At 41.3% G+C, this 25061-nt stretch overlaps 2 protein-coding genes across 7 annotated transcripts in view; one reads left to right on the top strand and one right to left on the bottom strand.

The window, feature by feature from the left end:
* Nucleotides 1-35: 35 nt before the first annotated feature.
* Nucleotides 36-17795, bottom strand: TRMT6 (tRNA methyltransferase 6 non-catalytic subunit). Of its 2 annotated transcripts, XM_089896585.1 has the most exons (12): nucleotides 17510-17795; nucleotides 14840-14967; nucleotides 13275-13384; nucleotides 12797-12880; nucleotides 12632-12723; nucleotides 12419-12502; nucleotides 12029-12153; nucleotides 3246-3604; nucleotides 2767-2852; nucleotides 2023-2125; nucleotides 1834-1920; nucleotides 36-907 (listed from the first exon to the last, which is right to left on the bottom strand). In XM_089896585.1, exons 1-12 carry the CDS (start codon nucleotides 17635-17637, stop codon nucleotides 698-700), a joined length of 1596 nt encoding a protein of 531 aa, XP_089752711.1. In that variant the 5' UTR covers nucleotides 17638-17795; the 3' UTR covers nucleotides 36-697. The 2 variants fall into 2 exon arrangements, with proteins under 2 accessions (XP_089752711.1, XP_022412209.1); XM_022556501.2 differs by lacking the exon at nucleotides 12797-12880 and having other exon boundaries at nucleotides 17510-17790.
* Nucleotides 17796-17922: 127 nt separating this feature from the next.
* MCM8 (minichromosome maintenance 8 homologous recombination repair factor) overlaps nucleotides 17923-25061 on the top strand; it is a 39165-nt gene continuing 32026 nt past the window's right edge. For 3 of the 5 annotated variants that reach the window (XR_016387871.1, XR_016387870.1, XM_089896584.1), the window contains exons 1-4: nucleotides 17923-18246; nucleotides 21225-21428; nucleotides 21723-21806; nucleotides 23821-23903. Coding sequence is in view for 3 of the 5 variants with exons in the window: in XM_089896584.1 (XP_089752710.1) it covers nucleotides 21284-21428; nucleotides 21723-21806; nucleotides 23821-23903 (312 nt within the window). In the remaining 2 variants the exon portion in view is untranslated. The remainder of the gene's footprint in view (nucleotides 18247-21224; nucleotides 21429-21722; nucleotides 21807-23820; nucleotides 23904-25061) is intronic. The other 2 variants (XM_022556503.3, XM_022556502.3) reach the window with 2 other exon arrangements.

Genomic DNA, 25061 nt, shown 5'->3' with positions numbered 1-25061 from the left:
GGGAGGGAAAAAACCATTTCTGTTTCATTTAATAGTACACAAAAATTCTAGTCACTTTATTTAGAACAAAGAATGAGAGGATTGGCAAATTAATTCAAAAAAGTACCCTAAAACACCTTTCTACTGACAAAAACAGCAGTAAAATAAATACTCAGATCTTTTCTAGGTCATCACCTATTAAAATAATAAAATACAAAATTATTAAAAGTTTATTCCATTGGAGGGAAAAGGGTGGACATTTTTGGTACTGTAAGTCTCACACACATTCATATTGCTTAGGTTGAAGAGAACATAATGAATAGAGGAAATGTCTTCCACAAATTCTTTCGTTTCAGTACCCAAGTTTCACTGATGGTGTGTTATTCCACTTGGCTTAACATATAAACAAAGTTTTGTATAAATATATTTCTTTGATCTCTAAATTCTCAAGATATTTGCACAGAGCACTAAAAGTACTTAGAGGATTTTTGTGAAATAAACACAACTGGCCATATACCAGTTTACTGCTTACCCCAGGCTTGGGTATTCTGGCTCGAGGTTTTGACAGAACCAATCTGTGTCAGAGGTGGACAAAAGGCTTACTTGTCCTTCCCACGAACAGGGGTATAGACATGTTCTCATTCTTAGGATATGAAAACACAATTAGTAATGGCATTTAAAGTTTACTTACTAACTGCATAATGTCTGAGAACAAAAATCAAAGCAATTTTTGAAAGGTTGAGTCAGACTCTGGGCACTTCCGTTTCTTAGCTGCTGGCTCTTCAGTCTTGTGTGATTCTAAAGTGCTGGTGCTAGATTTGAGACTGGGGTCTGCTTTAAGGTTGTCCATGGCAACAGTGAAGCCTGAGAGAAGGTACCCCCCACCTCCGCTCATCAGTAGTTTGGGATGACTTCGATCTGGCAAAACCTAATCAAGACAGAAAGACAGACATTCATGTTTTCCTAAGCAGATAAAGCCACGTTAACAATACACATGCCAGAAATGAGAATTTAAACGACAGATTCGCCTGAAGAGAGACCAATTTAATCAGACCAATTCCTAAGGAGGTCCATCTTTCACATGACAGTGCAGATAAAAGCGTAGAAATTGGTTTAAGTGATTTTCTTTTGAAATATAAAACTGAAACCATTTCTCTTAAACCTGAAGCAAGTTTCTGGTGGTGAAAGGGCAACTGGTTTGTGTAGTGCTCTGGGCCTGGTTTTTCTCCCTCCTTTAATGGGCAATTTTTGCTCTGTGGTTCCTCGTCATCCTGGCTGAGACTTTTTCAGAGCAGCACTGCATGCTCTTCCTCCCCTCCTTCCTCCCACTTGTCACAGGCATCAGACCTGTATCATGGTCTGACAGCTCTCCCTGCCTAATCCTGCTCCCTTTTGTCTTATCTTTCACAGGCATTTCTCTTACACTTTTAATTCTATCTTCGCATATACGTTCCAGAGGACCTGAACTGACACAGAGCCCACCAGGAACTCTCGAACACTTGCTGCAAAGACATGCCAGCAGAAAGGAAAGGGTCACTTTCTTGTTAGCCTAGGGATTTTGCTATTATCAGTTATTCCCTCTACAGTGATCTCAAGGCCTTGGGGAAACACAAACCATAGTCGTTTGCATTTTAAATGTCTCTGGACTCGGGTATCTGAGTAATAGACCATGACGTGAAAAAAGAAAAAAGGGTCCGGAAAGGTCAGGGCACTTTCTCTGAGTTATAGACGTGAGACTCCACCATATCTATAGATAGAAACAGGGAGATCCCTATTTAACAGCTTCTGGTACTACTGTGCAGAGCCAGCGACCCAGGAGAGCAGCTCCCAGGGACTGGCTGTGAGAACACATACCTGGTAATTTCTGAGCCAGGTTTCAGACAGCCTGAGATTGATGACCCCTCCTCTTTCCCGCAGTTTTGTGTAGCATTCCAACAGAGGCTAAAGGCATAAACAGAGTTCTGTTAATAATTATTTTGAGGGTGCAATTTGAGAATCAACATTCAGATGGAAGAATTCCTGTCCACTCTGTTTCAGTATTACCTCTTTATATTGACAGTACACCACGAATGGCCTTGAAGGAGCCACAAAGTCCAGCAAAGACAGCAGCAGTGGAGTGGGATGGAAACGACTAGCTACAATTAAACTGCAAGGTAAATGTTACACAAATTATTTCTCTATGTCCCCAAACCAGAGCACAGGTTTTAAAATATCACGTATTTATTTGCATGACTCACACAAGGAAGCACTTTAAATACAACATTCTAGAGATTCCAACAATAAAATCATGAGCTATTACTTTCTAGGAAACACAAACTGGATAATAAACTCTCATGGTGACTGGCAACTCTATGCGGCCAACTTAGAGTTGGCAACTCTAATGACAGTCTTGATTTAAAAAAAAAAAATCTGGAAGAAAATCCAACATTGTAATACTGGCTTTGCAGATACCTGAATCTGCCTTTCCTGTCAGGTTTTCCTTAGCCCATGCCCTTAGTCAGTAACATATCAACTGGAATGTCCCCCAACCCGCACCTAGTGGGACTACACAACCCAACTTGATGTGACATCATTGGAGAAATTTCAATTTCTTCTAAAACTCTGAAACCAGCATAATCAATTTCCCATCTCTGCCAGATGCAGCCTCCTTTCTTTAAAAACCCAAGACAGAATCATCATGTTTGCCCTCACTACAACCAAAATAGACAAGCAGACAGAGAATGCTAATCTGCTTGAAGCAGAGCCCACGAGCACCAAGATGTCTCCTGTGTTCTTTCAGCAACACACCCGTCTGCGTTTCTTTCACTCAGCAGAGCAGCAGCCTCTAAATGTCTTTTCTTCTGCTCTTCTTGTCTCCTCTGCTTTTCCTGAATCTTCAAGAAGAAAAATAAGATACCAACATACTGAGGTCATTCAGTCGGGTTTATGGAAACACTGGTCTGTCAAAACATTTTAACAATATTTATCAACTTGAACTAAGGCAACAGAAGGAGATCATTTATAAGGAAGCTGGAAACACATAAGAGAGCCCTTTGGTTATAAAACCACCATGCAGCCACCTATACAATGCTTCTGTATCCTAAAGCTCCATCCCAAAGATTAAATCACACGTGTGTACACTCACACACATTTTTTATCTGTCTGTTTTGATATTTGTTATCTTGGGAGCTGATGCTCCAAAGCCAAATCAAATCTCAGGGCTTACATGAAGTTAAATGAAGCCTGAGGAAGATACTGAGGGTAGTGGGAACTCTTAACATTCTTACATAATCCTTTTTGCTTCCTCTCTCTTTAGGCTCCTTATAGTCTGGATCTTGAGAGACAATTTCCATTGTTTCTTGTTCTTCTGGGTGATTGCTCTCTGGGGCTTCTGGCATGCTGTCTTCATTCTCTTGTTCTGAAGTCTGTTTTTCCTCCAGTGTGCCATTACTTTCTTCAACCGAAGCACTGTCTTTTGGCTCTGAAGATAACATCTCAGCAGAAAATGTTCCATTTAAAAGACTGTCCACTTGGTTGAGGGGGAATTCATAAAGACCACTGAGGAAAGATTTTGGAAATCCAAAACATGCTGTTGCTGCCCGAACAGGTCCACCTCCAGGGTACAGCTGAATAATGGAGCCAAAACCTGAACAGACAAAAGAAACAAATATCTGCTCAATGGAGGCGGCTCTAGACTATGCAACCCTCGGGGTACTACACAGTAAGGAGACTGAAGGTCTCTCTGCTTTACGCTGTTCAGAGGTTGAAGGTGATGCAGCTCCTCTGGGGTCCATCTGGAGTCCATGCATATTCCCAATGGGGGTAACAGAATTCCAAACAGGTACACAGGAAGTCTTAAAGAAGTGTACCCCCCTTGACACTACAGTAAAACCCTGTGATCATACAAATTTTGTATGTTACATGATTGGTGATTGGTTCTCAGCATCCCCCAAGTCCAATCTTTAAACAGGACAGTTAGAAGTTCTTATCTTCAACAGGGTCATAAAAAGGGCAGACAAATCAGGCTGTGTTGTACTCTTCTAGTACAGAATACATCCCTAGTATTCTTCCCACCCTATACTCTCAATTCAGGCCAATAAAATGAGCACCAACTATCCAAGAGTTTAACTGAAATCATGGTCCTGGAGGTCCTAGCCAGTCACAGGCTTCAGAACCATCCCCACTGACACAGAAGCTGGAAAGGACACTGTGTCGGGAGTGCCAGCACAGCTCAGGCTGGGAGATGTGGGCTACGGAGAAAGGTCCCAGAGACTGGAGCTGTGCAGGCACACCCAAGTCATTTCATTCGCTTCCAGTAACTCAAACTCACTTTCTATGACTTTTGAGTTTTTTTTTTTTTTTTTTTTTTTTTTTTTTTTAAACATCTTTATTGGGGTATAATTGCTTTACAATTGTGTGTTAGTTTCTGCTTTATAACAAAGTGAATCAGTTATACATATACATATGTTCCCATATGTCTTCCCTCTTGCGTCTCCCTCCCTCCCACTCTCCCTATCCCACCCCTCCAGGCTGTCACAAAGCACCGAGCTAATATCCCTGTGCCTTGCGGCTGCTTCCCCCTAGCTATCTACCTTACTACGTTTGTTAGTGTGTATATGTCCATGACTCTCTCTCACCCTGTCAAAGCTCACCCTTCCCCCTCCCCATATCCTCAAGTCCGTTCTCCAGTAGGTCTGCGTCTTTATTCCTGTCTTACCCCTAGGTTCTTCATGACATTTTTTTTTCCCCTTAAATTCCATATATATGCGTTAGCATACGGTATTTGTCTTTTTCTTTCTGACTTACTTCACTCTGTATGACAGACTCTAGGTCTATCCACCTCATTACAAATAGCTCAATTTCGTTTCTTTTTATGGCTGAGTAATATTCCATTGTATATATGTGCCACATCTTCTTTATCCATTCATCCGATGATGGGCGCTTAGGTTGTTTCCATCTCCGGGCTATTGTAAATAGAGCTGCAATGAACATTTTGGTACATGACTCTTTTTGAATTTTGGTTTTCTCAGGGTATATGCCCAGTAGTGGGATTGCTGGGTCATATGGTAATTCTATTTGTAGTTTTTTAAGGAACCTCCATACTGTTCTCCATAGTGGCTGAACCAATTCACATTCCCACCAGCAGTGCAAGAGTGTTCCCTTTTCTCCACACCCTCTCCAGCATTTATTGTTTCTAGATTTTTTGATGATGGCCATTCTGACTGGTGTGAGATGATATCTCATTGTAGTTTTGATTTGCATTTCTCTAATGATTAATGATGTTGAGCATTCTTTCATGTGTTTGTTGGCATTCTGTATATCTTCTTTGGAGAAATGTCTATTTAGGTCTTCTGCCCATTTTTGGATTGGGTTGTTTGTTTTTTTGTTATTGAGCTGCATGAGCTGCTTGTAAATTTTGGAGATTAAACCTTTGTCAGTTGCTTCATTTGCAAATATTTTCTCCCATTCTGAGGGTTGTCTTCTGGTCTTGATTATGGTTTCCTTTGCTGTGCAAAAGCTTTGAAGTTTCATTAGGTCCCATTTGTTTATTTTTGTTTTTATTTCCATTACTCTAGGAGGTGGGTCAGAAAGGATCTTGCTGTGATTTATGTCATAGAGTGTTCTGCCTATGTTTTCCTCTAAGAGTTTGATAGTTTCTGGCCTTACATTTAGGTCTTTAATCCATTTTGAGCTTATTTTTGTGTATGGTGTTAGGGAGTGATCTAATCTCATACTTTTACATGTACCTGTCCAGTTTTCCCAGCACCATTTATTGAAGAGGCTGTCCTTTCTCCACTGTACATTCCTGCCACCTTTATCAAAGATAAGGTGTCCATATGTGCGTGGGTTTATCGCTGGGCTTTCTATCCTGTTCCATTGATCTATATTTCTGTTTTTGTGCCAGTACCATACTGTCTTGATTACTGTAGCTTTGTAGTATAGTCTGAAGTCAGGGAGCCTGATTCCTCCAGCTCCTTTTTTCGTTCTCAAGATTGCTTTGGCTATTCGGGGTCTTTTGTGTTTCCATACAAATTGTGAAATTTTTTGTTCTAGTTCTGTGAAAAATGCCAGTGGTAGTTTGATAGGGATTGCATTGAATCTGTAGATTGCTTTGGGTAGTAGAGTCATTTTCACAATGTTGATTCTTCCCATCCAAGAACATGGTATATCTCTCCATCTATTTGTATCATCTTTAATTTCTTTCATCAGTGTCTTATAATTTTCTGCATACAGGTCTTTCGTCTCCTTAGGTAGGTTTATTCCTAGATATTTTATTCTTTTTGTTGCAATGGTAAATGGGAGTGTTTTCTTGATTTCACTTTCAGATTTTTCATCATTAGTATATAGGAATGCCAGAGATTTCTGTGCATTAACTTTGTATCCTGCTACTTTACCAAATTCATTGATTAGCTCTAGTAGTTTTCTGGTAGCATCTTTAGGATTCTCTATGTATAGTATCATGTCATCTGCAAACAGTGACAGCTTTACTTCTTCTTTTCCGATTTGGATTCCTTTTATTTCCTTTTCTTCTCTGATTGCTGTGGCTAAAACTTCCAAAACTATGTTGAATAAGAGTGGTGAGAGTGGGCAACCTTGTCTTGTTCCTGATCTTAGTGGAAATGCTTTCAGTTTTTCACCATTGAGGATGATGTTTGCTGTGGGCTTGTCATATATGGCCTTTATTATGTTGAGGAAAGTTCCCTCTATGCCTACTTTCTGCAGGGTTTTTAGCATAAATGGGTGTTGAATTTTGTCAAAAGCTTTCTCTGCATCTATTGAGATGATCATATGGTTTTTCTCTTTCAATTTGTTAATATGGTTTATCACATTGATAGATTTGCGTATATTGAAGAATCCTTGCATTCCTGGAATAAACCCCACTTGATCATGGTGTATGATCCTTTTAATGTGCTGTTGGATTCTGTTTGCTAGTATTTTGTTGAGGATTTTTGCATCTATGTTCATCAGTGATATTGGCCTGTAGTTTTCTTTCTTTGTGACATCCTTGTCTGGTTTTGGTATCAAGGTGATGGTGGCCTCGTAGAAGGAATTTGGGAGTGTTCCTCCCTCTGCTATATTTTGGAAGAGTTTGAGAAGGATAGGTGTTAGCTCTTCTCTAAACGTTTGATAGAATTCACCTGTGAAGCCATCTGGTCCTGGGCTTTTGTTTGTTGGAAGATTTTTAATGACAGTTTCAATTTCAGTGCTTGTGATTGGTCTGTTCATATTTTCTATTTCTTCCTGATTCAGTCTTGGCAGGTTGTGCATTTCTAAGAATTTGTCCATTTCTTCCAGATTGTCCATTTTATTGGCATAGAGTTGCTTGTAGTAATCTCTTATGATTTTTTTTATTTCTGCAGCGTCAGTTGTTACTTCTCCTTTTTCATTTCTAATTCTATTGATTTGAGTCTTCTCCCTTTTTTTCTTGATGAGTCTGGCTAGTGGTTTATCTATTTTGTTTATCTTCTCAAAGAACCAGCTTTTAGTTTTATTGATCTTTGCTATCGTTTCCTTCATTTCTTTTTCATTTATTTCTGATCTGATTTTTATGATTTCTTTCCTTCTGCTAGCTTTGGGGTTTTTTTGTTCTTCTTTCTCTAATTGCTTGAGGTGCAAGGTTAGGTTGTTTATTCGAGATGTTTCCTGCTTCTTAAGGTGGGCTTGTATTGCTATAAACTTCCCCCTTAGAACTGCTTTTGCTGCATCCCATAGGTTTTGGGTCGTTGTGTCTCCATTGTCATTTGTTTCTAGGTATTTTTTTATTTCCTCTTTGATTTCTTCAGTGATCACTTCATTATTAAGTAGTGTATTGTTTAGCTTCCATGTGTTTGTATTTTTTACAGATCTTTTCCTGTAATTGATATCTAGTCTCATGGCGTTGTGGTCAGAAAAGATACTTGATACAATTTCAATTTTCTTAAATTTACCAAGGCTTGATTTGTGACCCAAGATATGGTCTATCCTGGAGAATGTTCCATGAGCACTTGAGAAAAATGTGTATTCTGTTGTTTTTGGATGGAGTGTCCTATAAATATCAATTAAGTCCATCTTGTTTAATGTATCATTTAAAGCTTGTGTTTCCTTATTTATTTTCATTTTGGATGATCTGTCCATGGGTGAAAGTGGGGTGTTAAAGTCCCCTACTATGAATGTGTTACTGTCAATCTCCCCTTTTATGGCTGTTAGTATTTGCCTTATGTATTGAGGTGCTCCTATGTTGGGTGCATAAATATTTACAATTGTTATATCTTCTTCTTGGATCGATCCCTTTATCATTATGTAGTGTCCTTCTTTGTCTCTTGTAATAGTCCTTATTTTAAAGTCTATTTTGTCTGATATGAGAATTGCTACTCCAGCTTTCTTTTGGTTTCCATTTGCATGGAATATCTTTTTCCATCCCCTTATTTTCAGTCTGTATGTGTCTCTAGGTCTGAAGTGGGTCTCTTGTAGACAGCATATATAAGGGTCTTGTTTTTGTATCCATTCAGCCAATCTGTGTCTTTTGGTGGGAGCATTTAGTCCATTTACATTTAAGGTAATTATCGATATGTATGTTCCTATTCCCATTTTCTGTATTGTTTTGGGTTCGTTATTATAGGTCTTTTCCTTCTCTTGTGTTCCTTGTCTAGAGAAGTTCCTTTAGCATTTGCTGTAAAGCTGGTTTGGTGGTGCTAAACTCTCTCAGCTTTTGCTTGTCTGTAAAGGTTTTAATTTCTCCATCAAATCTGAATGAGATCCTTGCTGGGTAGAGTAGCCTTGGTTGCAGGTTTTTCTCCTTCATCACTTTCAGTATGTCCTGCCACTCCCTTCTGGCTTGTAGGGTTTCTGCTGAGAGATCAGCTGTTAACCTTATGGGGATTCCCTTGTGTGTTATTTGCTGTTTTTCCCTTGCTGCTTTTAATATGCTTTCTTTGTATTTAATTTTTGACAGTTTGATTAATATGTGTCTTGGTGTATTTCTCTTTGTATTTATCCTGTATGGGACTCTCTGTGCTTCCTGGACTTGATTAACTATTTCCTTTCCCATATTAGGGAAGTTTTCAACTATAATCTCTTCAAATATTTTCTCAGTCCCTTTCTTTTTCTCTTCTTCTTCTGGAACCCCTATAATTCGAATGTTGGTGCGTTTAATGTTGTCCCAGAGTTCTCTGAGACTGTCCTCAGTTCTTTTCATTCTTTTTTCTTTATTCTGCTCTGCAGTAGTTATTTCCACTATTTTATCTTCCAGGTCACTTATCCGTTCTTCTGCCTCAGTTATTCTGTTATTGATCCCATCTAGAGTACTTTTAATTTCATTTATTGCGTTGTTCATCATTGCTTGTTTCATCTTTATTTCTTCTAGGTCCTTGTTAACTGCTTCTTGCATTTTGTCCATTCTACTTCCAAGATTTCGGATCATCCTTACTATCATTATTCTGAATTCTTTTTCAGGTAGACTGCCTATTTCCTCTTCATTTGTTAGGTCTGGTGCATTTTTATCTTGCTCCTTCATCTGCTGTGTGTTTTTCTGTCTTCTCATTTTGCTTATCTTACTGTGTTTGGGGTCTCCTTTTTGCAGGCTGCACGTTCGTAGTTCCCGTTGTTTTTGATGTCTGTCTCCAGTGGCTAAGGTTGTTTCAGTGGGTTGTGTAGGCTTCCTGGTGGAGGGGACTAGTGCCTGTGTTGTGGTGGATGAGGCTGGATCTTGTCTCTCTAGTGGGCAGGTTCACGTCTGGTGGTGTGTTTTGGGGTGTCTGTGGCCTTATTATGATTTTAGGCAGCCTCTCTGCTAATGGGTGGGGTTGTGTTCCTGTTTTGCTAGTTGTTTGGCATAGGTTGTCTAGCACTGTGGCTTGCTGGTCGTTGAGTGAAGCTGGGTGCTGGTGTTAAGATGGAGGTCACTGGGAGATTTCCACCGTTTAATATTATGTGGAGCTGGGAGGTCTCTTGTTGACCAGTGTCCTGAAGTTGGCTCTCCTACCTCAGAGGCAGAGCCCTGACTCCTGGCTGGAGCACCAAGAGCCTTTCATCCACACGGCTCAGAATAAAAGGGAGAAAAAGTAGAGAGAATTAGTAGAAGTATGAGGAAAGAAAGAAGGAAAGGAGGAAAGGAAGGAAGGAAGAAAGAAGCAAAGAAGGAAAGAAAGGAGGGAGGGAGGGAGGAAGGAAGGAAGGAAGGAAAGAGGGAAAGAAGGAAAAAAGACAGAAAGAAAGAAGATACAGTAAAAATAAAATAAAGTATAATATAGTTATTGAATTAAAAAATATTTAGAAAAAAAAAAAAGAGGGACGGATAGAACCTTAGGACAAATGTTGGAAGCAAAGCTATACAGAGAAAATCTTATACAGAAGCATACACATACACCTTCACAAAAAGAGGTAAAGGGGGAAAAATCATAAATCTTGCTCTCAGAGACCACCTCCTCAATTTGGGGTGATTCGTTGTCTAAAGGAGGGAAGGACGGAAAGAAAGAAAGAAAGAAAGAAGGAACGACGGTAAAGTATAATAAAGTTATTACAATTAAAATTAATTATTGAGAAAAAAATTTTTTTTTTTTTTAAAAACCATGGACGGATAGAGCCCTAGGACAAATGGTGGAAGCAAGAGTATACAGACAAGATGTCACACATAAGCATACATGTACATATTCACAAAAAGAGGAGAAGGGAAAAAAATCATAGATCTCGCTCCTAAATTCCACCTCTTCAATTTGGGATCATTCCTTGTCTATTCAGGTATTCCACAGATGCAGGGTATATCAAGTTGATTGTGGAGCTTTAATCCTCTGCTTCTGAGGCTGCTGGGAAAGATTTCCCTTTCTCTTCTTTGTTCTCACAGCTCACAGGAGCTCAGCTTTGGATTTGGCCCTGCCTCTGCGTGTAGGTCGCTGGAGGGCGTCTGTTTTTTGCTCAGACAGGACGGGGTTAAAGGAGCCGCTGATTCGGGGGCTCAGGCTTACTCAGGCCGGGGGTGAGGGGGGGGAAGGAGGGGCACTGCGTGCGGGGCGGGCCTGCGGCGTCAGAGGCGGCGTGACGTTGCGGCAGAGGCCGGCGTGACGTTGCACCAGCCTGAGGCCCGCCGTGCGTTCTCCCGGGGAAGTTGTCCCTGGTTCCCGGGAACCTGGCAGTGGCGGGCTGCACAGGCTCCGCAGAAGAGGGGTGTGGAGAGTGACCTGTGCTCGCACACAGGCCCCTTGGTGGCGGCAGCAGCAGCCTTAGCGTCTCCCGCCCGTCTCTGGGTCCGCGCTTTTAGCCGCGGCTCGCGCCCGTCTCTGGGGTTCGCGCTTTTTGCCGCGGCTCGCGCCCGTCTCTGGGGTTCGCGCTTTTAGCCGCGGCTCGCGCCCGTCTCTGGAGTTCCTTTAAGCAGCGCTCTTAAACCCCTCTCCTCGCGCACCAGGAAACAAAGAGGGAAGAAAAAGTCTCTTGCCTCTTCGGCAGGTGCAGGCTTTTCCCCGAACTCCCTCCCGGCTAGTCGTGGTGCACTAACCCCTTCAGGCTATGTTCAAGCCGCCAACCCCAGTCCTCTCCCTGCGCTCCGTCCAAAACCGAAACCCGAGCTTCAGCTCGCAGCCCCGCCCGCCCGGGCGGGTGAGCAGACAAGCCTCTCGGGCTGGTGAGTGCCGGTCGGCACCGATCCTCTGTGCGGGAATCTCCCCGCTTTGCCCTCCGCACCCGTCGCTGTGCACTACTCCTCGGTCCCGAAGCCCCCCCCTCCGCCTCCCGCAGTCTCCGCCCGCGGAGGGGCTTCCTAGTGTGTGGAAACTTTTCCTCCTTCACAGCTCCCTCCCACTGGCGCAGGTGCCGTCCTTATTCTTTTGTCTCTGTTTTTTCTTTTTTTCTTTTGCCCTACCCAGGTACGTGGGGAGTTTCTTGCCTTTTGGGAGGTCTGAGGTCTTCTGCCAGCCTTCAGTAGGTGTTCTGTAGGAGTTGTTCCACGTGTAGATGTATTTCTGGTGTATCCGTGGGGAGGAAGGCGATCTCCGCGTCTTACTCTTCCGCCATCTTCAAGGTCCCCGACTTTTGAGTTTTTTAGACCCCTCGACTCAAATCATGGTAGGGTTTTAATGAACTTGAAAACGTTAAATCTTACCTCCCATTCGTTCCATCATTGCACCCAGCACCAAGCCTGCACATGTTTCCATCACAATCATTTTATTGCCAGCACGGATATTTCCCAACGTCAGCATCTGGGCTAGCGTATCGTATCTCATGTGGCTAAGGAAAAAAAATGATTCATTCATTTATAGCTAAGCAAAGTCTGCTATTTTAATCATAATTTTTCAAGTTTTGTTTGTTTCATAAAAATGATGTTGATAAGATTATCGATTGCTTTGGAGGCAATAGTAAAAAAGGACTTACAATTTATGAAGTAGGAGGACACTTTATGCAGATGAGCAAGATTTTCATTTTACTTAAAATCATGACTTTCTTAAAGATATACTTTCCCCCAATTATACTTTTGAAAGGAAACAAAGCGTACTTAATTTTTCCAGGTTCTCTTGCATAATACATAACTGAAAGAATGCGGGTGGATGGCTTCACAACAGTAATCATGGCTTCATATCTGGGGGAAGGAAAAGCAGAACATCAATTTTAAAAAGCTAGTTTAAAATATTTTATTTTTAATAATATATTTTATAAATCTATAAAAAGATTTTATATTTTCATCCTTTTAAAAACAAAAATTACTTACTTCTTTTTCTTCTTTTTTATATATTTATCTTGAGCAAATTCTGTCTTGTCTCGGAATGTTGTACTATTTTCAATTAATTGCTGAACTATTTCCTATAAGAAAAGGAGCAAGCAGATTTCCTGAAACTTTATTTTCACAGCACAGATAACTTCAAAGGTTTCTTACCCCAGAATGTATCCAAATGTCTGATTCTCCAGGCCCTTTTCCACAGAAGTCCAAATGGGTGAACCTTGTATTTTTATACTCTATCTAGAATTTGTATTAAAATATAAGTACTTTAAACTCCATTTAAATCAAAGTAAAAGAACAGACATATACAATAAAGGAAGAAAAGAAGTAAAGAAAACTGTCAGTCCTGAAGACACTGGCTGAAAACATTACTGAAAATGAACAAACTTAAGCTCTGAGATGAACTAAGTTATCAAATTCTCTTTTGCTAACACTATTAGTAATGCTATTCACTTACATTCCTGCCTATAAGAAACAAAATCTTTGATATACTGAATTGCATATACACTTCAAGCTATTTTTAACAGAAGTGTACAGTATTTTTACATTTTACCTTAGGAGAAGTCTGCTTTAAAATGCAAGCAATTTCCTAAATACCAAATGAAAACAAAACAAAAAATCCTTTGAATTTTACCTCGCCTTTAATGCCTTTGTCCTTTAAAGCTTTTATGTCATCTTGAGTAAGTTTCTGAGATTTCCCATCATCAATTATATTTCGATTATCAGTGCCCGCTTCTTTGGTCTCTAAGGAAGAAAATTGCTCTATGACATGTATGATCTGAAATTATTTAAAAATCTTTCCTATTCTAAGTTCGTATCCACATCCAGCCCATCAGCCACTTAAATCTGGCCTTCCAGTTCCACTGCCCCCACCCCAATCCACTATCCTTTCTTGTCACGACTACTCCAAGCCACTCATTCATATTCTTGTTCCCACTCTTGTCCCCTTACAATCTACGTGACACCAAAGTTCTCTTTTTAAAATGCAAATTGGCTCATCTATTCCAACGCACAAAACTACAGTGGCTTCCAGTAGCAATTCAAAGACGACCTGCACGGTTGTTATATGACCTGGCCCCTGGCTACCTTTCCAGGGCTCATTTCTCAACCCCTGTACTCAGCCACATTGCCCTTCTTTCTGTTCCTTAGACACAGAGCAGCATGGTCTCAATGCGGGGCTTTGGCACTTGCTGCTCCCTCTGTCTGGAATGCTCTTGTGACATCTCCAAGTGGGTGGATCCTTTCCATCACTCAGGGCTGAGCTCACCATCTCAGCCAAGTTTCACATCTTTCAAATCAGCCTTCAGTACACCTCCCTACTCTACCATCTGCACAGCACATATCACCATCTGAAATTATGCTGTTTGCTTATTTTTGGTGTTCCCCACTGCTAAATAAATTTTATGGGATAGTCTATCTAAGGAACTGCTGAAATTGCACTGCTTAATCATGTCTAGAACATACCTGGTGCTTAATAAAAACATGAAGGTTGATTTAAAAGTATTTAATAAACTGGTTTGAACCAGAACTTCAATAGTGTTTTAATTATTTAATTTTAATAATTAAGTATTTTAATTTTATTAATATTTAAGCACATTTATTTTGATAAAAATTTAAGTATTTAATTTTAATTAACAATAATACTAAAATTATGGGGTCGTTACTCTAACAGGCAAGGCACTGTTAAGAACTTCTCTGTGAGAAGACAACTACAGCTTGGGCATTAAATGTGTTTATGGCCCTATTTTACTGATGAGAATATAAAACTTAGAGAAACCAAGTAACTAGGTCAAGGTTATAAAGTAAGTCATGAAGCTGGAACTTAAACCTAGTCAGCTGAATTCAAAGCCAGACCTATTATCCTTACCCTATATGCTAACTACCTCAAGAGCTGGTAACTTCTAGACACCAACAGGGCTCCACACCCACTCTTACAATGAAGCTGCAAGGATTCATGGCATCAAATACCTGGCCCAAGGTCGAAGAGCTGGTTAATGATGGGCAGGAGTCAGAACCCAGGTATCTCAAAGCCAAAGGCAGACCCTAATGCATTCCACCAAGCTACAGTTCTTAGATTATGAGTTTAGATTTCTTTGGGGACAGCCTGGGCTAGCATTCTAGAATTAATTCGAGTTGACAGGTTTCTGAGTAGCCAGCTCAAGAGCAACTATTTCATACATCCTAAATAGTACAGTGCACCTGAAGTAGGCTCTTCTTTCTTCTTCTTAGGCTGAAGACTTCCTCCACTGGTCACTTCAAATGTGGTTCCATAACTATGGCCAATGACGTTATCCAGATAGAACCACTGTTTTTCAAAAGTTACTTTTCTGGGGAAGAAATGCAATCAATTAGCTGAATCTCATTTGTATTCAGTATAGGAAAGATTTATTCAATCTAGGTTATTTCATAATCAGTCTCCTTAAAGGATGATTAGCAGCATTATCTCTGACCATGAACTGACAAATGAACTAGAGAGGATTGGGTTGGGGTCAGAAACATAAAACACTGCACAAAATTAATAAAGAAGCCACAAAAACACTGAATTTGGAATGAGAAACAAGGACAGAAGACATTCCTCTTCTGAGGCATTGGTCTGGCTCCAATTTGCACTGTCTGACAGGATGTCCAAACTCGCAGACTTTGGATTTCCTGAGTAGCAAGACTGCCATGCCACTGAGACACACACTGTGACGCCTCTTGTAACTTACACAAGAAAATCTCAAAACTGAACAATCATTGAGATGACAGGGATTTAACAAATTCCCTGGCCTAACTGGCCATTTTCTTTGAAAATCATCCAGTAAAAGCAAATGATATTTACATATGAACATTATTGACAATCTACACATTTGTAAACAGTGCCTAACACTGATGAGGCTCTACTGAGGCCCAGGCAATCTTAGCTTTTCCCATTACCCAGATTTTTATCTTCTTAACAATGTAAAAGGGAAATCCCACAAAAACAAAAAACTTTCCTTTCAAAAGACAAAAACTAACACCCACTGAGTGTCGATCAGGGGTTAGGTAGTATGTGCCAGGTGTTTCATACTTTTTGATTTAATTCTCAATTAAGTAATCCTGGGACACAGCTCTTTCCAGGTGAGCAAACTTGAGACTGAGGGAAAAGTGTCTTGCCCAAGATTCAGTTACACAGTAGGAATTGGGATTCAAATCCAAGTCTGCCTGACTTAAAAGCCTGGTTCTTTCCACTGCACCACACGGTCTATCCAGCAAAGAGCAAATGGATCTCAGGAAGGCCTGCTTAGCTTCAGGACATGGCCCATATCAACAGAACTCTGAATTCTGAAAGATGTACACTGGTTAATTTTCTTTATGCCCCATCCTACACCTTCTCTTTCTTTCTCTGTGCCCCAAGAGGCCAACCATGACAGAATCCACAGACCACATCACACAGCCTCCCTTGCTGAAGGCTTCCCACAATTCTAGACCCTTGGATGCATCACCAGTCTCTACTGGTTCTCTAAACCTTGTCACATCTCTGTATGTGTATGTGTCACATCTTCATTAAGTCTCCTTACTTGAACCACCTGAGTGAGTTTCTCCACGATCCTAAGTATCCAGACAGGGCCAATTCTTGCTCGTTGCTGGGTCCTCAGTGATTAACACATAACAGACACTCTAAATATTTGCTGACATGAATCCCCTCAGAGAAGCTGAAACTCAGCTCAGCCCAGATGTGTACCCTCCCCCACCTCATCCTTTGAGTAGCCCAGTGCTAGCAAAACACTGTGTCTGAGCTGGGTTGGGTTTACCCCCTGGCAGCTGGTCTGATATGCAAAGAAGGGTGTGTCACTCAAACTGACTGGCCTGACAAGAGGTCACTGCCCTAGTCAGGAAAGTGGGACCCAGTCAGAAGGACATGGAGCCACACCTTCCTTGGGTAAGAGGGGGATGTGCAGAGTCTGCTCACAGAGGCAGGACTGCTTCTGCCTAACCAGATGAGTGCAGCCCCGAGGAAAGAGTGAAGGGAGAGTCTGGCCTGGGATGTAGTTGAACTCAAAGAGTCATCTTCTAAACAAAATGGAAACTAATGCTATGGCTTCTGCCAAGAAAACTGATGAAAAGTGTTTCAAAATAAATGTCTAAAGAATACTTTTTAGAAATAAAGATGTTACTGTCTGTCTCCTTGGGAATGAAAAGCTCTTATCTAAAAAAGCACATCTGTAAGAAGCAAACTCAAACAACCACATCTCACGATAAAGCAACTTAAAAGGACAATACTAGAAAGAAAAACCAAAGGTTCATCTGCACATGGAATCGTTCATCGAACGTATAACCCTAAGGACTTCGCTGCACTGCTATACTTAAATTAAAAAGCTTAAATAATTAGTATTAGCACTTTACACATTTCTAATCAGAAATTCTGGAAAGAAAAGAGCACTGGTTTCAAGAATACAAAATAAAGTTGTGATGAGGGGGGCTCTGGGAGGCAAGAATGAGACTAGAGGGTGAAGGGTGGGTTCTGTGAGAAGACAGGAGAGAAGAACTCAAAACCTGGGGAAAGAACCACAGGACAGGGGGTGGGGTGGGGGCCTGGAGAGAGGGGCAGAGCATCTGAGGGCCAAGAATTGGAAAAGGACCCTGGAAAAAGTGAGATGCTTAAGATGGAGGGCCAGTATGAGATCACGGAGGGAAGTTCGGTAGGAAGACAGAAGGAGTGAGGGAGATCTCGAGGGCCAAGGATGGGATCCTGGGGGCAAAGGCCTCTGTGGGAAGATCCCAGAGGAGATAACGAGGGACAGGATTGGGAATCCAGAATGGATTGGGAATCCAAGAATGGTACCCTGGAGGGAGAGGGTGTCTAGAAGATGGGGGCGGAGAACCCCTAAGGCCAGCGGCCCGACTTACTTTCTCCGCTGGACCTGCACTGCTTTAAACACATCTTCCCGTTTCAGCACCACGAAGTCGCCGTCGCGGATGCGGTGGTCCCCGGGATGCGGTGGTCGTGGGCCCGGTTGCTCCTCAGAGCCCTCCATGACGCTCAGCCGGTCTCCGAGCTCCGCAGCGTCTCTCCAGTTCCCCGCGCTCTGCCCCTGGCCCTGGGCTGTAGCCGCTGGCAGCCTCACCTCCCACAAACCAAGAGGACTCAAAGCCCTCTGACCGGCACCGCCCCCACGTGCTGCGCGCCGCTTCCGCTTTCCGATAAGAACCTCAGGACAGCTTCCGGGAGCCTCAAGGCTTCCGTCAGGCCGATCTCCTTGATTGGCTGCCCTCCGTCACGCCCCTCCGGTCTCGCCGCAGCTTCGGGCGGAAGTTGCGTCACAGAAGCGCCAAAAAAGAACTTGGAAAACTGGGATTTGGTTAGCCGTGCTGTTGTGGCGCCGTGCTCTAGACATTTTCCGGCTCCGCTGTGCGGCCTCGGTGGAGAAGCTGAGGTCCCCAGGCCGCTGCTACAGACGAGCTTCGATCCCGCGCGGGGACGTCAGGAGAGCTGAGGGTGAAGAGTCTGCGGGGCTTGGGCAGGGACACCTGAGGAGCTCGGACCGCGGAGTCTCCTCTCCGCCCCGTCGTGCTTCCCCCCGAGAGGAAGGGAGAACCAGCCTAGCCATGAACTAAGAGAGTTTTGGGACCTTCATCTTTTGCAAGTAAGAACTTAGTCTTGAGGAGACGTAAATGAAGTGAGGTATTTAACCAGGCATAGAAGCCCGACGGGTGGCGTTTACCCATTCTCCAGTCCTACCTCTTGCATTTATGTTGGAATTTTTACTAGTTGTTCTCACCATATTACCTCGTTTGAAAAAGATACGGCACGTAGCATTGTCGAAGGAGCACTTCAACTTGGGAATGTGGAGATGAAGTTTGAGCTCAGTACTGTCAACAGACAACTTTGATCTTGATCAGTTCGCTTAATTTCTCTGGTCTTCAGTTTCTTAACGTATGGTGTGGTCTAGATGATTACCAAAGCCCTGTTAGTGCCCATAACATGAACTTGTTATTAACTTATTTACTAATTTAAATCGCTTTAAATAAAGATGCGGATACGCTGTCTTGTAATGAATTGCACTACAGTCTATGGATATATTCTTATTTATTTTTATTCTTAGGATATGAACTATTTTCTTTTATTGAGGTATAGTTGATTTATAATGTTATGTTAGTTACAGGTGTACAACATAGTGATTCAATTTTTATAGGTTATACTTTATTTAAATTTTTTTTGGGGGGGCTGTGTTGGGTCTTAGTTGCGGTGCGACCGCTCTTCGTTGTGGTGCCCAGGCTTCTCTCTAGTTGTGGCGTGCGTGTTTTCTCTTCTTTTCAGTTGTGGCGCGCGGGTTCCAGAGCGTGTGGGCTGTGTAGTTCGTGGCATGCAGGCTCTCTAGTTGAGGTGTGTGAGCTCAGTAGTTGTGGCGTGGGGGCTTAGTTGCCCTGCGCCATGTGGAATCTTAGTTCCCTGACCAGGGATCGAACCCGCGTCCCCTGCCTTGGAAGGCAGATTCTTTACCACTGGGCCACCAGGGAAGTCCCTATTTTTAATTTCTTGAGGAAGCTCCACACTGTTTTCCATACTGCCTACACCAATTTGCATTCCCACTAACAGTGTACTAGGGTTCCCTTTTCTCCACATCCTCCCCTACATTTATTATTTGTTGTGTTTTTGACGATAGCCATTATGACAGGTGTGAGGTGATATCTCAGTGTGGTTTTGATTTGCATTTCTCTGATGATTAACGATGTTGAGCATCTTTTCATGTGCCTCTTGGCCATCTCTAAGTCTTCTTTGGAAAAATGCCTGTTCAAGTCCTCTGTTCATTTTTTGGATATTGAGTTGTACGAGTAAACTATTTTCTTCAGCAGACTTTATTTTTTAGAATAGTTGTAGGTTTACAACTATTGTTGTAAAAATTGCACAGAAAGTACAGAGTTCCCATATAGGTCCTCTTCCCTTCCCCCACCCCCATTTCCCCCATTATTAGCATATTGCATTAGTGTGATACATTTGTTGCAATTGATGGACCCAAATTGATACATTGTTATTAAAATCCATAGTTACATTAGGATTCACTCTTTTTGTTGTATAATTTCGTGGGATTTGACAGATGCATGATTTCAGTATCATACAGTATGGTTTCACTGCCCTGTGCTCTACTTATATGAATTATTTTAAAACCCATTTAAAAACTTTTTTTGGCTGTGTTGGGTCTTCGTTGCAGTGTGCAGGCATTCTCTAGTTGCAGCGACCATTGTGGTGTGCAGGCTTCTCATTGCGGTGGCTTCTCTTGTAGAGCACAGGCTCTAGGCGTGTGGGCTTCACTACTTGTGGCGCATGGGCTCAGTAGTTGTGGCTTGTGGGCTCCAGAGTGCAGGCTCAGTAGTTGTGGCACACAGGCTTAGTTGCTCCGCAGCAGGTGGGATCTTCCTGGACCAGGGCTCGAACTCGTGTCCCCTGCATTGGCAGGCGGACTCTCAACCACTGCGCTACCAGGGAAGCCCCTTAAAACCCATTTTTAAAGATCACTTATGTATTGATTTATTGCTTTTCAACAAGGAACTATCTTTATGGGTTTGAGTTTAATAAAAATGAGTCTTGGGAATTCCCTGGTGGTCCAGTGGTTAGGACTCAGCGTTTTCACTGCTGTGGGCCCGGGTTCGATCCCTGATCAGGGAACTAAGATCCTGCAAGCCGCACGGCGTGGCAAAAAATAAAATAAATTTTTTTTTAAAATGAGTATCTCACCACGTACAAAGTAGAAAAAAGCAGGAAGGGATAATTAGCCCCCAAAATGATATTAACAAATATGGATATGCTTTCAGAAAAACTTTATTGCATTTCAACAAATTTATCTAAAAATTGCAAATAACCCATCTATCAGTATTGGCCTAGAAATGATCTTGCTTTCATTGTCGTTTTAACACAGTCGTTCTAAATCTGGAAAATTAACTTCTTTTCCATTTTGGCCCCTACAGGACAAGAAAGGTTGAAACATGTATGTACCCGTCCCACTCCTGTGCTTCCCCAGAAAGATCTGTCTTAGATACCTATGTAAGAATATCCAGGGAGTTCCCTGGTGGTCTAGTTGTTAGGATTTGGTGCTTTCACTGCCGTGGCCTGGGTCGGGAAACTGAAATCCCACAAGCCATGCAGTGTGGCCAAAATAAAAAAAATAAATTAATTAAAAAAAAAGGATATCCATGTATCTCTGATAAAAGTGGATATGGCACAGCTGGATTGTCTATATATAAGGAGCTATGATGATATATTCCTAATGTCACAGGTCAGGATAATGTTCAGACAGTGCTGCCCTGTAATAAGTCTCACCACACTACAGAGGTATCTTAGAGTTAATTACCTGTCTTATTTTCATTTCTATTGTGAGAGTTCCATGGAAACAGGTATGGTACCTTTTCTTATTTTTATCCCATGACAAATCCCATGACAAAAGTAAGAAAAGGCATAAGCACTCAGTATACTTGGTTAAACATCTGTGGTAGGCCTTAAAAGGAGATGAGGATTAGAAGAATTACTGCAGAGTGTTTGGGGTTTGTACCATGCTGTGCAACATTGCTGGTCTCAAACTAGAATATATATTAATTTTTCTTATTTTCTATGTTAATACATTTTTAGGAGCACTGTTTCTCCTACAGTTTTGATGAGGACTTCCTAATCTCTATCTTTTAAAAGACATGAATGGAGAGTACAGAGGCAGAGGATTTGGACGGGGAAGATTTCAAAGCTGGAAAAGAGGAAGAGGTGGTGGGAGCTTCTTAGGAAAATGGAGAGAACTAAAGCACAGACCTGACCTGAATAAAGCCACAGGAAAACATCCTGGTAGGGGAGGCCAACGGTAGTGCAATATTTTTTTCCTTCGTGAAGGAATCTGTTCATGCCTGTCATGAAGAGCAGTTTAACTCAAATTTGTCTGTCTTTTATTTGACATTACCCTTAAGGTAATATTTGGATGTTAATATCCAAAATTCTTATTGAAATCTGTAACTTAGATATTCTGTTAATAACATGTCAGGGTCTCATTGTTGTAAGGAGAAGCAAATAGGAAAAAAAAATGTTCTGCTTCTATTAACCTAGTATTCTGTTTTTGTGGTTTTGTTTCTTTTGTTTTTTCAGAACAAACCCCACAGTCTTTGCTACTACAATCAACGTTGGATCAATTCATACCATATAAAGGCTGGAAGCTTTATTTGTCAGAAGGTAGAGTTAAAAGTGCAAAAAGTACCATAAGTCTTATTTTCTTTAACATTTTTTGGATGCTACATCTCATACTACTGCTCATTTGGCTTATATATATATATATCTCCCCTTTTCTTTAATCTTAGTTCACCCAAACGATTGAATTATGTTTATGTTTCAAGAGCATAATTTTTCATTTTTCTCTAAGTCAGAAAAACAAACCACACTAGGTATTTCAGAAAGAGGAGTTAATACAGGGAATTGGGTATACAGATAGAAGACTGAAAGAGCAAAAAGGGAACACTGAGGTAAACTCCCAGATAGTGTTAACTTTGGAAAGCAACAACCACCCTTATGCCTAAGGGAACAAAAGATAAGTAGTGCTGAGGTTATCAGAACTTAAGAATTGAAAGGAGGAGCCACAGCATAGCTGTGGCTTTGACCTTTGAGGGGCACCCCACAAAGCTGTGCTTGGACCTCTGAAGGATATCTTTCAGAGCTGTGCTCAGACCACCGAGGCGAATTAAGCAGGTTGCTGCTGGTAATTCTGGCAGGAGAGTGGCATGGTTGGTGCTTAGAGCTGGAGGCTAGAACTGTAGCTATCCTCTGTAGCTGGAGAGATGCTGAAAAGAATTAGAAACAAGAATAAATTCCTTCCTTCCTGCCACCTGCCAGCCTCTAAAGTTGCCTCTAATTGTCAGAATCTTACAGGAGTCTGGGAAATTCCATGTGCAGATCTTGATCAAAGAATCACAAAGCTGAAAATAGAAGAATAGGCTTGGAATCAAGACACAAGAGCCAACACAGTTTGTGTAGAAACATAGTTAAGGAATCTCCTTTTTGTAATCCAGAACATCAGTTAACATCATACATCTGTCTGTATGGGTTTGGAGAATCATCTTTCCTGTGCTCTGATAGTATCATATGCTTGTTATGAGATATGGGTTTTGTGTTTATGTATATCTGTGTTTTTTTTACCCACTGGACTGTACTGCTTAAGGGCAAGGATCTTGCCCCATACCAGGCACTCATTATTCATTTTGTGAATGAATGAAGTGCTTTACAAATGTTTGCTGTGTTGAGAGTCTGTTTTTCTCTGGTATATAGAAATGTTATGTTTCATAGTTGATGTATCTTTTGTTGCTTTAGGATACATTAGCCACCAACACCCACAGTATTTCCCTAGCAGTTAGCTCAGAATACTAGAGAATACTAGAAGTGATCTTTGGACTGGTCCTAAAAATGGAGTTCACTAGTTGCCTTTGGCCAGTTGTACTTCCGAACTGCTTCATTGTACTGTTTCTCTGTGGGAGACCAATTCAAAAATGTTATAGAACTTTACAGTGTGGAAGATAACTTTACCGTTTTGGGACCAGAGCCGAGTGGTAGTCTGCCTCTCCTGATCTCAGGAAGGGATTTGACAAATGGCTATTTGGGCTAGTAGGATATTCTTTGCAAAGAAATAAGAGTTTAGTTAGTGTGCTAAGCTTTGGCTTTAAAAAAATTTTTTTAAACCTCAACATATTTATTTTTTAACGTCTTTGTTGGAGTATAGTTGCTTTACAACGTTGTGTTAGTTTCTGCTGTATAACAAACTGAATCAGCTATACGTATACATATATCACCATATCCCCTCCCTCTTGCGTCTCCCTCCCACCCTCCCTATCCCACCCCTCTAGGTGGTCACAGAGCTTGGAGCTGATCTCCCTGTGCTATGCGGCTTAAGTTTTCGCTTTATTATGTAAGCTGTTTGAACTAGTAGATCTTACTAGGTATCACAGCTCAATGTAAAGATTTTCAGATATTGGTGCTTTTAGAGAGAGACACTTCCTATCTGCCTTTCAGATTATGCAGACCTAAACTTGTTTTAGAATCTTATGTTTACATTCTATACCAGTTCTTAATCTAAATGTAATCAGAATGTACAGCAATTAGAAGTCATCTACCATGTATATAGTATTTCTTCTGTCTCATGAAAAATATGATTGTACATGTGTAATTTTTATTAGTGCTGATGCCATATTTGTTGGATTAGTTTACAGTGACAGCTCTCCTTTTATTGAGAAGATTCAAGCATTTGAAAATTTTTTTGCAAGGCGTATCGATTTATACGATAAGGTAAGGTTCTTGCATAACAAAGCTACTAGTCCACCTTTATGTGTCATCTTATTGAACAATGTATTTGAGGTGCTAGTGATTGTGATTATAGACACTGGACTGCCTTGGTCCAGCTGCTAGCTTCCCACTTACCAGCAATATGGACTTTGGTGAATTACTTTCTTTTGTGTGTTTTCTCGTCTATCATTAGAGTATGAGAGTATTATTAATACCTACCACAAAGGGTTGTTAAGAGACATAAATAAGTTAATACATTTTAAATATTAGAACTGTGCTTGGCACAAAACTTATAGTACTTATTATCACCATATATATTTTTAATTTTATTTTATTTATTTTTTATATAGCAGGTTCTTATTAGTTATCTATTTTATGCATATTAGTGTATACATGTCAATCCCAATCTCCCAATTCATCCCACCCCCACCCCCCCACCACCTTCCCCCCTTGGTGTCCATATGTTTGTTCTCTACACCCGTGTCTCTATTTCTGCCCTGCAAACTGGTTCATCTGTACCATTTTTCTGGGTTTCAAATGTATGCGTTAATATACGATATTTGTTTTTCTCTTTCTGACTTACTTTACTCTGTATGACAGTCTCTAAATTCATCCATGTCTCTACAAATGACCCAGTTTCATTCCTTTTTATGGCTGAGTAATATTCCATTGTATATATGTACCACATCTTCTTTATCCATTCATCTGTCAACGGGCATTTAGGTTACTTCCATGACCTGGCTATTGTAAATAGTGCTGCAGTGAACATTGGGGTGCATGTGTCTATTTGAATTATGGTTTTCTCTGGGTATATGCCCAGTAGTGGGATTGCTGGGTCATATGGTAATTCTATTTTATTTATTTATTTATTTTTGCGGTACATGGGCCTCTCACTGCTGTGGCCTCTCCCATTGTGGAGCACAGGCTCTGGACACGCAGGCTCAGTGGCCATGACTCACGGGCCTAGCTGCTCCGCGGCATGTGGGATCTTCCCAGACCGGGGCACGAACCCGCGTCCCCTGCATTGGCAGGCGGACTCTCAACCACTGCACCACCAGGGAAGCCCTGGTAATTTTATTTTTATTTTTTAAGAAACCTCCATACTGTTCTCCATAGTGGCTGTATCAATTTACATTCCCACCAACAGTGCAAGAGGGTTCC

The sequence above is a fragment of the Delphinapterus leucas genome, chromosome 15 (genome assembly GCF_059928025.1).
Source record: "Delphinapterus leucas isolate spDelLeu-1000000601 "Yukka" chromosome 15, BTC_Dleu_Yukka2, whole genome shotgun sequence".
NCBI classification, from domain to species: Eukaryota; Metazoa; Chordata; class Mammalia; order Artiodactyla; family Monodontidae; genus Delphinapterus; species Delphinapterus leucas.
This window is presented reverse-complemented; position numbering and strand designations above follow the sequence as displayed.